Source organism: Gekko japonicus, unplaced genomic scaffold (assembly GCF_001447785.1).
Source record: "Gekko japonicus isolate JY-2015 unplaced genomic scaffold, Gekko_japonicus_V1.1 scaffold684, whole genome shotgun sequence".
Classification (NCBI taxonomy): domain Eukaryota; kingdom Metazoa; phylum Chordata; class Lepidosauria; order Squamata; family Gekkonidae; genus Gekko; species Gekko japonicus.
The window spans coordinates 655,649-668,211 of record NW_015160855.1 but is presented as its reverse complement, the minus strand read 5'-3'; the positions used below and the strand labels follow the sequence as shown (position 1 = coordinate 668,211).

General features: G+C 43.4%; 1 protein-coding gene across 2 annotated transcripts in view; it reads left to right on the top strand.

Annotated features, from left to right (window-relative positions):
• Positions 1-12,563, top strand: part of LOC107119126 (ankyrin repeat and sterile alpha motif domain-containing protein 1B-like) — a 357,976-nt gene that overhangs the window by 65,030 nt on the left and 280,383 nt on the right. For both annotated transcript variants that reach the window (XM_015421583.1, XM_015421575.1), the window contains exon 2: positions 6,784-6,882. In XM_015421583.1, coding sequence (XP_015277069.1) covers positions 6,784-6,882 — 99 coding nt within the window. The remainder of the gene's footprint in view (positions 1-6,783; positions 6,883-12,563) is intronic.

The following is a 12,563-nucleotide window of genomic DNA, read 5'->3' as shown; positions in this document are numbered from 1 at the left end:
CGCCGCCTCGGGGAGATCGAGCGGGGGGGATGGAGGAGATGGAGCTCTTCTCCCCCCCCCCGCGAGTATCGCGGGTCCCCCTCTTGTACTTATATATTTGCAAATATTATATGATAACAGTAGGTGGGGAAATGCTGTAGAATTAGTTAATGTATGATGTAGTTTAATAGAGGAAAAGAAAGACTGAAATGTTGTACCCCAATTTTATGTTTGTTTGTTATGAAAATAAAAAATTGTTATATAAAAAAAAGAACCAGCACCCAAAACTAAGGATCCTGTTTCTGATCCTCTGTAGATGCCCTTGAACCATTCCACTTCATCTGCTCATTCTGTAATAGAAGGACACATTGGCTTTCACCATGTTCCGACTTTGGATCCAAAGACTATGCAGATGGAACCAAAATTGCCTGCTGCATGGCCCCAAAGCTATCCATATTTTCCTTGGCAAGCCTATCCCTATTTTATATCCCCTGCCTATGGTCTGGATTGGGGTGACCGTCCTATGCCTCCACTAGGGATGGGCATGAACTGGCTCACAAACTACAGTTCATCATGAATTTTGGCCAGTTCATGGTTTGCAAAGCCATGTTCACAACCTGAAGAGCTGCCACAAACTTCCATGAATTTTGATGCAGTTCATGGTGGGTTATGAAGAGCAAAAAACGGGTTTAAATGGCTCAGAACCATTTAAACCACTGTTCCTTGTGAAAAGCCATCTGCTCTTCATAGCTTTTGGCGGCCAGCAAAAAGCAGGGGGTGAAATGTCTGAAAGGCATTTTACCCCCTGCTTTCTGCTGGTTGTGGCTTTTCACAGCGAGCAGAAAGCAGGAGGTGAAGTGCCTCCCAGCCATTTCACTCCCTGCTTTTTGTTCGCTGCCGAAAACCATGGTGAGCAGAAAGCTGGGGGTGACATGCAGTGTTCCCCGTATCCTGAGTTAGGGTGAGCTAGCTCACAGTTTTTTAGCCTCTGGCTCACACATATTTGTCATAGCTCAGGAAGGATGGCTCCAGAGCAAACTAATTTATGCAGCAGCCAAATCGCTCGCTCACAATTTTAATGCCAGTAGCTCACAAAGCAGAATTTTTGCTCACAGAACTCCACAGCTTAGAGGAAGCATTGGTGACATGGCTTGGAGCCATTTATGCCCCTACTTTCTGCTCCCCACCACTTTTTGCTTTATGTTAGTTGCTGCTCAGCTGTTTGGTTTAAATGGCGCTAAGCCATTAAAATGGCTAAGCCATTTAAACTCCAGCGTTCTGCTTCCTGCCGCTTTTTGTGGGGAGCAGAAACCAGGGGTTTGAAGCTTAAATGGCTCACAAACCAATACAAACCAGTTCAGTTCATGAACCAGCCTATTGGTTGAACCAAACTCCAAAAAATGTGGTTCATGCCCACGCCTAGCCTCCACAATTTATGGAACCAAGCAGACCATTGCGTCATAGGAATTGCGCTTTGGCTTCAGTGTCGATTCCACCTCAGTCACATTTCACTGATTGACCCATGGAGTCTGATGAGGGTGAAGATGATCTCAGAGCCTCTTCTGGACATAGTTCAGAAATACAAGTAAGGGACCCCCTGCCTAGTTCACCCAGTGAAGATTTACTCCGAACAGATGGTCAGAATGGCAGAAGCCATAGACATTGATGTTACTACTATGGAACAGAGACCAAAGGACAAGATCCTCTGTCATTTGTACTCAGACTTACCAGGCACTGTAGCCTTTCTGGTTCTGGAGAGCTTTAAAGATTTACCCAAAGATCTTTGTAGGAAACTGACTTCAACTCCCATCACTTCCAGGTGTGTTGAAAGACCTCTACAGAGTTCAACAGGAAGATTCAGTGTTTCTATTCTCACATTCCCTTCCATCCTCCTTGATAACAGAAGAACTGCAGTCATTCTTCCTACCATGCTGCTCTGATGGATAAGGAAGGGAGGAAGATTGATGGTCTAGGGCAAAAGACCTATTCTTCAGCTGCCCTGACATTTAAGATCACCAATTACCAAGCAATTATGTTGGCATGCTAGTTATTTCTATGGAAAAAGATGTCCACATATTTAGAGGCCTTGCTTGAAGACAAAAGAAATTTTGCAAAAATCCTTCAAACAGAAGCTCTCAAGCTCTCAAAGCAGCAAATTAATGCAGCTCACCACACTGCAGATTGTGCAGTCTGGTGACTGGATCCTGCATAGTTATCTGCCGCCACACATGGCTCCATTTCACTGCACTGCCTACAGTAATGAGGAACAAAACTGAAGCTCTCCCCTTTGAGCATACCAACTTGTTTTCAGAAAACACAGAGGATACCCTTGTGCAAATTAAAAAGATCTGCCAGACAGGAAGATCATTAGGGGAACTCACCCTGCCCCCACCTATCCAAGACAGTGCCAATCATCATTCAGGCACTGGTATCCACCACAGAGGGAACAGTGTCTCCATCCTTCTTTGAGATTTCAGTATCCTGCTCAGAGATCTTTCCCTTCTCACCAATTCTCTGCCAGGAGACCTAATGTATCAAAGCAGAAGATGGGGCAACAATCCTTTCCTGCAAATAATTCCCAAAGTCACCAGTCCAAACCCTTCTGACTAGAACAATGGGGGACCCCTGACTCCATGTTTCTGGGCAGGTTATGTCCATTTTTCCCTGGCTGGAACAAAATTACCAATGACAATAGAGTTCCTTCTAATATAGCACATGGCTACAAGTTAGAGTTCGCTGCTTCTCCACAAGTTAGAAAAGTTGCTCAGACAGTTAACAACCATTTACCCCAATTACAACAACAGCTTCTATCTCTTCTTCATAAGGAAGTAATCAAAGTGATTTCAGAACCTGATGCAGACCCAGGGTTTTACTCTAGGTTCTTCTTAGTGGACAAGAAGGACGGGAGCTCTCATTCTTTCTCTCCAAGGGTTAAATTAATTTCCCTGTTTTACTAAGTGGAAAATGGGTTTTTTTGGTATCTGTCCTATACTTATTAAATAACAATATTTGATTTGCCATAATGACTTGCAAGACACCTATTTCTATATATCTGTTCATAAGGAAATGTCTTCATTTTTGTTATGAAGGGAAGGTCTGCCAGTACTGTCTGTTGCCATGTGGGTTGACTATAACCCCCAGGGTATTTATTGAATACATGCCCCTAGCCTACTTGCATCTACAGGGTTGTACCATCTTTCTGTATTTAGATGACTGTCTCTTAGTGGCAGAGTCCAAAGACTTACTTAGGGACTAGATAGCCCTCATGCTCAAGGTATGTGACCAATTAGGCCTCTCTATAAAACTCAAGAAATCTAGGCTGGAACCCATGAAGTTCATTGGAGCCACACTGTAATAGATAAGGTTTATATCACATTTAATAGGGGTTGCATGTTCAAAGTCTTCATTCATCACTTTTCATGCTGTCGTTTCCAGTGGGCCAAATCCAGACAGAGATTACTTGGTTTAATGGCCTCAACAATGGTGTGTTACCCATGGCTAAACCTTTTATGTGACCACCACAACTTTGGTTTGTGTCATGGTTCAAACTGGGTCACCATTCCCACATCCATTTTTTCCTATACCCTGTAATATTGTGAAGTCTCAGGCTTGGTGATCCCTAGATGACATATTGTTTATGGGGATGCCCTTTGGTCTTAAGCATCGCAGTGTCATCCTCACTAATGATGCTTCCCTGGAGGGTTGGGGAGCTCATTGTGAGGGTCTCACTGTACAGGGCGAATGGCTCTCCCATGAAAAGAGCCTTCATATTAATGTACTTGAACTGCGAACAATTAAGTATGCGCTTAACTCTTTTTCAGATATTGTTCAGGGGAGGTTATTCTTAGTGCAAATGGACAATGGGTCCGCAATGTTCTGTTGTTGTTTTTTAGTTAGTTTACCTTTATTGGAATTATAAAAGGGAGAACATTAAACAAATACATAAAAGAACTAAACATAAAATAATCACAAATTGTAATGTCCCAGAATTACAGTATATTACTTCGTATAAGAGTCAGAAAGGGTGCAAGGTCACTCAAAAAAAAGTTTAAAAGAAGGGGTGCTAGCATGCAACCCTGTTTGACCCCTTTATTGATGGAAATTTTAGGGGTCAATCTTCCAGATGTAAAACATCTAATTTGACAGGAGCTCCTTTGCATATTAGGCCACACACCCTTAGTGTAGCCAGTCCTCCAAGAGCTTACAGAGCTCTTCTTACTGGGGCTACTGTAAGCTCTTGGAGGACTGGCTACACTAGGGGTGTGTGGCCTAATATGCAAAGGAGCTCCTGCTACCAGTAGAGCCCTGGCCACATATAATTTGGATCTTCTACGCCCTACATATTTATTAATTAGGTGGGCTGCAATGTTCTATATCAACAGACAGAGAGGCACAAGATCCAGGAAGCTAAACGAGAAAGCACCAGAAACATGGCATTGGGCCTTGAAGCAGGGTGTTTCTTTGCAGGCCATTCATATTGCTGGGGAAAACAACCTACACGCTGATACCCTCAGCAGGATCTATTCCTTAAATCACAAGTGGTGTCTCACAAACTAATATATTCACCCTATATTTGATACATGGGGTATCCCTACAGTGGACCTTTTCGCTACTCAGTTCAATATTACGGCTTCGATCTTCTGCTCTATGGCAGACAGTGACCCACTTTCAATAGGGGACACGTTCCAATTCATTTGGACAGGCACTCTTTTTTATGCATTCCCTCCACTACCTTTTTTAACCAAGGTAGTAGCCAAGCTAATCATGGATCTTAGAGGCCCCATTTTGGCCTTGCCAAGGTTGGTTCACCCCTCTGCTCAGGAGATCCAAGGAAAATTACATTCATCTCCCAAACATTCCTGGTCTATTAAGGAATGGTCAGTTAATGCACCATAATGTATGACACCTACGTGTCACAGTGTGGAAACTAATAGATGACTGACCCTTATGAAAAAGGTCCAGGAAATCCTTTTGAACATTCAAAAGGCCTCCACTAGACATTCATATGAAAATAAATGGAGATGATTTTCAGCATGGGCAGTAACCAAGGGTTTGTCACCCTATTCATGCTCAATTTCTGTAATTTTGGAGTACCTTTATTCCTTGAAAGGGCTAGCATCCTCTTCAATAAAGATGCATTTAGCTGCCATATCAGCTTACCACAAACCTGTGGATAACACTCTAATGTTCTCATATAGGCTCTGCAAACAATTCCTCAAGGACCTAGTAAATATGTACCCCCCCCCCCCCAAATGCCCTACCCTGGTTCCACAGTGGTCCTTGTTCTTAGTGCTTTCACAACTTGTGTTGAAACCCTTTGAACCTTTGGCCACATGTTCTTTAGAGTCACTGTCTGTTAAAGTTCGCTTTCTTGTGGCCATAACCCCCATTCGGAGGGTGAGCAAATTGGCTGCTCTGCGTTTCTGAAAATCCTTCCAGAATGTGTAGTCCTTAGGCCAAGTTTAGAGTTTTTACCTAAATTTGTGTCAAATTTTCACATAATCCAGGATATTCTTTTGCCTGTTTCCCCCCCATCTGTCCTCACCAGCAGAACACACCTGCATACTCTTGACATTAGGTAGGCTTTGTTGTTCTATTTTAAGAGAACACAGACCTTCAGGAAGTATATGAATCTGTTTATTTCATATATGGAATGCAACAAGGGGAAAGCAGTTTCCTCTCAATCCCTGTATAGGTGGATGGTGACAGCAATAAAGCTGTGTTATGAGAATTTAGGTGTGCCCTTCACTCTTCGTATTTGCCCCCATTCCATGTGGGCACAGGCATCTTCAGCTGCTCTCTGCAGAGGTGTGCCACTCCTGGATATCTGCAAGTCAGTTTCATGGTTGTCTGCAGACACATTTGGAAACATTACACACTCAACCTGCAATCAAGGAAGGAGACTGATGTGGGGAAGGCAATTCTTCAAGCTTTGTTCCGTTGAGAGCTTCACCTATGCTCCTGTTAGATAGCTTGGTAAGATCCCAGTGGGGGACTGCACATAAGACCAAAGATGAAAATGGGGTTGCGCTTACTTGTAACCATTGTTCATCAAGTTGTCTTCTGTGCAGGCACACATTCCATTCCTTCTACCTCACTGTAAATTCTCGTTATTTTTTTCTAGTGGGATTACTCACAGTGGTGCAGGTAGAATTGTGGGGAATGGGCACTCTCCCCCCAAGACCTGTGACCCCTTTTGCAGCAAAATAGCTTCCTGTGGCCACAAAAGGGGTGGAGAACATCCTCTAGTGACTTTTTAGCTTTAAAGAACCTTTTCCACAGCTGGGCTGGCCTGATTGCAGTCCAATGGGGGATTGCGCAGAAGGCACCTCAATGAACAACAAATACAGGTAAGTCTTGACGGCATGCGCAGAGCGTCTGAATAATAATGATATCAGGATGCTGTATCTGAGCTATATACAGTGGCTTTTATTTACAGTTATTTACACAGTCCATTCCACCATGCGGTATCCCAGGTTCACAGAACTGACCGACAAGGTGCTTCGCAATACACTCTTCCACTGGTGTGGAACACTTGCCTCTGGACTACATTCCATATATACAGTACTTGCACCAATCAGAGTCATTTTGCCAACTCATGGTGACATAGTTAATTAGCTGATGCAACCTAGTGCAACTTGCATCTGGTGACCCTGTCACATGACAGTCTTACCTGTCACCCAGATCAGTTTAATCTGACATGTGTGCATCATTGGCTGTCATCTTGCATACATATAATACAATATGCCAACAAGTCTAACCCTGTTTTTCAAGCTATTGATAGCACTTCTTCCTCTGTTTCAGGGAAGCAATGTTATGGAGGATCAGGATCTGTTGGAAATCGGAATACTTAATTCTGGACACAGACAAAGAATTCTACAGGCAATTCAGCTCCTTCCAAAGGTACCCTTTTTATTATTATCTAGATATTAATCTCATAAGAAAGAGATTTAAAAAAAATAAAATACCATAAGTAGACATGTTAGACTCCTGAACCTTACCATCTGCAAATATGAATTTGGGCCCTTTCTCATTTGCAATGCATGATTCATACTACTGCCTTTACTTTCTAGTTTTTGTATAAATGAAGCTGCTGCAAAATACAGAACTCTCAGATATGCTGTTCTGAAAACAAGAGAGAGAGATTTCTGAACAATGGCTAGTTTAGAACAGCCTTTGTTCCACAGTGCAATCAGATGTGTGAATTTGCATGTTGGTATAACTTGCACCCAGTTAGGAAATCTGTACTTTACAATGATAAAGGGTGTCTCATATTGTCACACAAACCACTTTTACTTAATCACTTGCCTCAAAAACTCTGTGGGGTCACCATAAGTCAGCTATGGCTTGACCACACTTTGCACACACACGTATTGTCACACAGAACAGTTCCTCGTATTCCTTCAAAAGAATATCAAATCTATGCTAAACATTTTGGGCAATTTATCTATGGCTTATCTGCAGGGGTCTTTTCATAGAAAAAGAGGTGCAGGAGCTCATTTGCATATGCCACACCCCCTGACATAAGGCAGGCATGTTTAGAATGCCTTTCTCTCCCTTCCCCATTTGGGGAAGAGAAATAAAGGCATTTAAATCCCCCCCTTCACTGAGTTTCTCTGCAAAAGTGGAGACGCTCAGGGGAAAGGGGGGGCATGTCTTCCTGCCTCCCCTCCCCTTCTCCAGCTAGCTGTGGCAGGCTAGCTGGAGGAGGGCAGGGCAGGAAGGCAGTCATGCCTGGGTCCCCTGCCCGATGTTCTCCAGATGCCCCGTGCCTGCGGGGCACCTAGAGAACATCGGGCAGGAAACTCAGGCATTTAAATCCTCCCCTTTCCCCCGAGTCTCTCCGCAGAAGCGGAAAGGCTCAGGGGAAAGGGGGGCATGTCTGCCCACCTCCCCCCTTCTCCAGCTAGCCCACCATGGAGGACTGGCTGTAGGAGGGGAGGGCAAGGCAGGGCAGGGAGGCAGTCATGCTTGGGTCTCCTGCCCAATGTTCCCCAGATGCCCTGCGGCTGTGGCACACCTAGAGAACATCTGGCAAGGAACCCAGGCTTTTAAATCCCCCCCCTTCCCCTGAGTCTCTCCGCAGAAGTGGAGAGGCTCAGGGGAAAGAGGGAGCATGTCTGCCCACCTCCCCTCCCCTTCTCCAGCTAGCCTGTTCTGCTGCACTCCGACACGAAATGACCCCTGCTTATCTGTGCAAATATGTTAGTTAAGCATAGTAATTAAAGCTTTTCGATAGGCAAGGATTTCTGCATCTCCAGGGCTCCATAGTTACAGAAATTGTTGCTAGAAATTCTGTAAGTGTGCTGCTATGATGTTACGCTACTTACATGAAAGGATAAGAGCAGTTATTAAGAAAATGAGCCAACAGAAAATCTTTCTGAACGATTTAAAGCAGATGACATTGTGTGAATGATACTTGATTGTTAATAAAGAACCACCTCAAGGATTTTGTGGGTTCCTGGATGTAGGGGGGGGGAAACCCTTCTTTCTAGGCATAATTGTTATATACTGCCTATATATGCAAGTAAAAGCCAAACTACACATTGCATAGAACACAGGATTTCCAGAGGAATCTTTAGAGGTTGCCAGCTGTGAGTTCCCTGTGGTAAGTCCATTCAAAAGTGCTGCAAGGGCCTGATATGGATGGGGTGAAGGTGAGCTCCTGCTTTCCCTTTGCATCATTTTTGTGGGCTGAAACATCCCTGGGGGAGTTATTTACTTGGGGTTGCTGCAAATGCAAGCATTCAGTGTGCATCGAGCCCCTCAGTGGGAAAAAAATAACTTCCCCAGGGCCATGGAAAAATGGTGCAGGATGAGGCAGGAGCCTGTCTTCCCCTCAGAGCATGGCCCCAAATAAATTGGGCACCTGAGGTGTTTCTATATTATATTCCCACTGAGAACTCACAGCTGGCCTATGATTGCAAGTCACCATGGCTATCATGTGGTATATCTAACAGACAGTTTAGACCCAACTGATCATATCACTCAAATTGCAATTAGTTTATCTCACCTCACTTTGTTTATCAAAGTAATTTACACCCTTTCTTTTGTCCGTGGCATGACTGAGAGTATTTGTATATTGTAAATGAACTTACCTTGCTAATGATTACTTTTCACTTATCTTACTGGCTTATGCATTTCTTCAAACTGCCCACTTGATTTCTAAAGACAAGTTTGAGGGAAATCCTATTCATCTCAATTTGCATATTTTGTGAATTTTAGCTTCGGAGGAAGTTCCTTTCAATACATAACTGATCATGTTGTTGTTGTTCAGTCACACAGTCAAGTCCGACTCTTCACGGCCCCATGGACCACATCATGCCAGGCCCTCCTGTCTTCCGTCGTGCTCCGGAGTTTGCTTAATTTCATGTTCATTGCCTCAATAATAATGTCTAACCACCTTATCCTTTGCCATCCCGTTCTTCTTTGACCTTCAATCTTTCCCAGCATCAGGGTCTTCTCCAGTGAGTGCTCCCTTCTAATTTGGTGGCCAAAGTATTTGAGCTTCAGCTTCAGTATCTGGCCTTCCAGGGAACAGTCAGGGTTGATTTCTTTGATGATTGACTAATTTGATCTCCTTGCAGACCAAGGGACTCTCAAAAGTCTTCTCCAGTACCATAATTTGAAAGCATCTATTCTTTGGCACTCGGCCTTCCTTATGGTCCAACTCTTGCAGCCATACATTACTATTGGGAATACCATTGCTTTGACCATATGGACTTTTGTTGGCAGGGTGATGTCTCTGCTTTTTATTATGTTGTCTAGGTTCGCCATAGCTTTCCTCCCAAGGAGCAGACATCTTTTAATTTCATGGCTGCAGTTACCGTCTGCAGTGATCTTGGATCCCAGGAACATGAAGTCTGTCACTGCTTCCACGACTTCTCCTTCTATTTGCCAAGGAGTAATGGGGCCAGATGCCATGATCTTAGGTTTTTTTTATGTTGAGTTTCAAGCCAACCTTTGCACTCTCCTCTTTTACCCTGAGTAAGAGACTCTTTAGGTCCTCTCCACTTTCTGCCATTAGAGTGGTATCGTCTGCATATCTGAGGTTGTTGATGTTTTCCCCAGCAATCTTAATTCCGGTTTCTGAATCATCCAGGATGGCATTTTGCATGATGTACTCTGCATATAAATTAATTAAGCAAGGGGACAATATACATCCTTGTCATACTTCTTTTCCTATGCTAAACCATACCTGATCATAGGAATCTGATTTTTTTATTTACTTCATTTATATCACACTTTTCTCCCCAGCAGGGACCCAAAACAGCTTATATCGTTCTCCTCTCCTCCATTTTATTCTCACAACAACCCTGTGCGGTAGATCAGGCTGAGTGTGTGTGACTTGCCCAAGGTACGCAACAAACTTCCATGGCAGAATGGGGATTCATACCTGGGCATCCCATATCCTAGTCTACTTCCAGTATAACTCTCTTCTCAGCAGTATTCTGCCAGCCTAATAGAAAAAATGGGCAGAAGCATAGTATCATTCTTTAATTTATTTTACAACATTTATATTCGGCCTTTCTGCCCAATCAGTAGGGTTCCCAGGACACAGTTTTACCATAGAGATTTTACAAAATGCTACAGCATCTGCTGTTTCTGTTTCATTTTTTAAAACCCAAGTGTGGCATACAAATACTTACATGATGCCAGCGTGCATTAATTTCCCCACTCCATTTTTTCTGGACGCCAGTGAGCAATGAGAAGGGATACCCAGTATATATCCCTACCAGTAAGGTAGGGTATTAATCCATGCAAAAGAGTTTAAAACATTCCTATTGAAAGTCTATGGAAAGCCCCAAACAATTGTTTCAAACTTTATAGTCACCTGTTTGTATGTATGTGGAAACTATATGTATATGTAGATATCCTCATAGGATTGTTCAGTCTTCTCCATACAGTGACTGATATTAGGGATGACATGAACTTTATGGCAGGCAGATTCATTAAGTAAATGTGGTGTGTTTGACTGCTGTGACCATCTGTGGGACATGTCTTGGACCCCCGTGTCTCCCTGTGGTCAGCACCAAGTAGCTGCTGAACACAGAGCAGCAGTAGTAGGGGTCAGTAGCGGAAAGGGGGTCCTGCTAAGTGGCAATAGAGGTGGTGTCAACAGGCAACAGTGGGCATAAAGGTAGCCCTGGGCAGGCAGCCGCTATTAGAGATATCTATGTGGGAGAACAGAGACACACAGAGAGGGGGCCTGCTGATTGGTGGGGGGAGGAGTGACTGGGTAGCCTTCCTAAGTAGTTGTATTATCTATATACTATTTCCCAAGTGTGGCCACTCCATCTGTGGATACCTAAGTCCATGCATCGGGGCCACACTCACACTAAACTGATTTTTCTTTAAACTTGGGATACCCCCAAATTTGTAGAAAAGTCTGAAATCTTTAAAAAAAATACACACAGGGGTTTAAAATTCCCTCCAAAGCTCTTTTTTTCCTACCTTCAGCATGGTGGAACCTGGGAGCCGTGGCGGGTCTGTTAATGGCAGCAGCTGTGCTGAGCCACCACCTCCTATATGGAAAGCCTGAACACCAGGTCGTGATGTCACAGTAATGGCGAAGAGGGTAGTCATAACATTCCCTGTGTGGTTATGTGGGGCTAACCTGAGGGCTGCTGTTAAGTGTGAATCACACCCTGTGTAATGATTTCAGTTAATTGGTTGTGTTCCTTTAAATTTTTTGTTGAATATAGCAGAGTTAGAGAGTTTGGAGTTAAGAGTGTGAGGAATATTTTGTTGAATATAGCAGAGTTAGAGAGTTTGGAGTTAAGAGTGTGAGGAGAATTTGGAAGTTTGATTTCAGTTGAAGGAGTGTTCGGTAGGAGAAGGACTTCAGTGAAAGGAGTCTAGTGTTGGCAGTTGGTGTGAGAGCTGACAGAAGGTTAGGTTGCTGGCACTTTGTCAGCCAAAAAAAAGTGGAATAAACAGACAATCAGGGCATTCTGAACAAAGTGAAGAGAATTGTAAGGATGAATTAGGGATGGAATTTCTTTTGACAGGAAAACTGCAAACTGATGCTCTTGAGGAAAGGTTTTCTAAATACAGACAGTTAGCTGGTTCCCAATATCATATATCTGTGACACAGCTGTATGAAACAGAAAAGAAAATTCGTGTTCAGCATGTGGGTCCTTTGATGCTACATTCAGGTAGACATGGGAAAATAATGGTAGGCCCATTAGAGTCCAATTTTGAAAAGGTGGAATGTACATCAGATTTCAGTGAACCAGTTGATGTATCTCAAAATGATTTACATCTTATATGGGACATACTACCCTCCCTTACGTACATAGCTGGCTACTGTACACATGCAGCTTTAAGGTGACTTCATTGTGATATATGTAAATTAGAACTTGTTAAGGAAAGAGAGTTGCCAATAAACAGTCATTTTCTTTTGATTAGTAGTTAGATAGAGGTGGTTTGAAATATCCAACACAAGGTGTTATCAATGTGGTTTCCTATACATATGTGGTAGTAAGCAAATTGTTGACCGCAGCCTTTCTGAAGCCTCAAACCAACCAGAGGGCTATAGCATGTCTAAAGTCTCTGGAAGCATTAGATGAAAGTGAATGTAG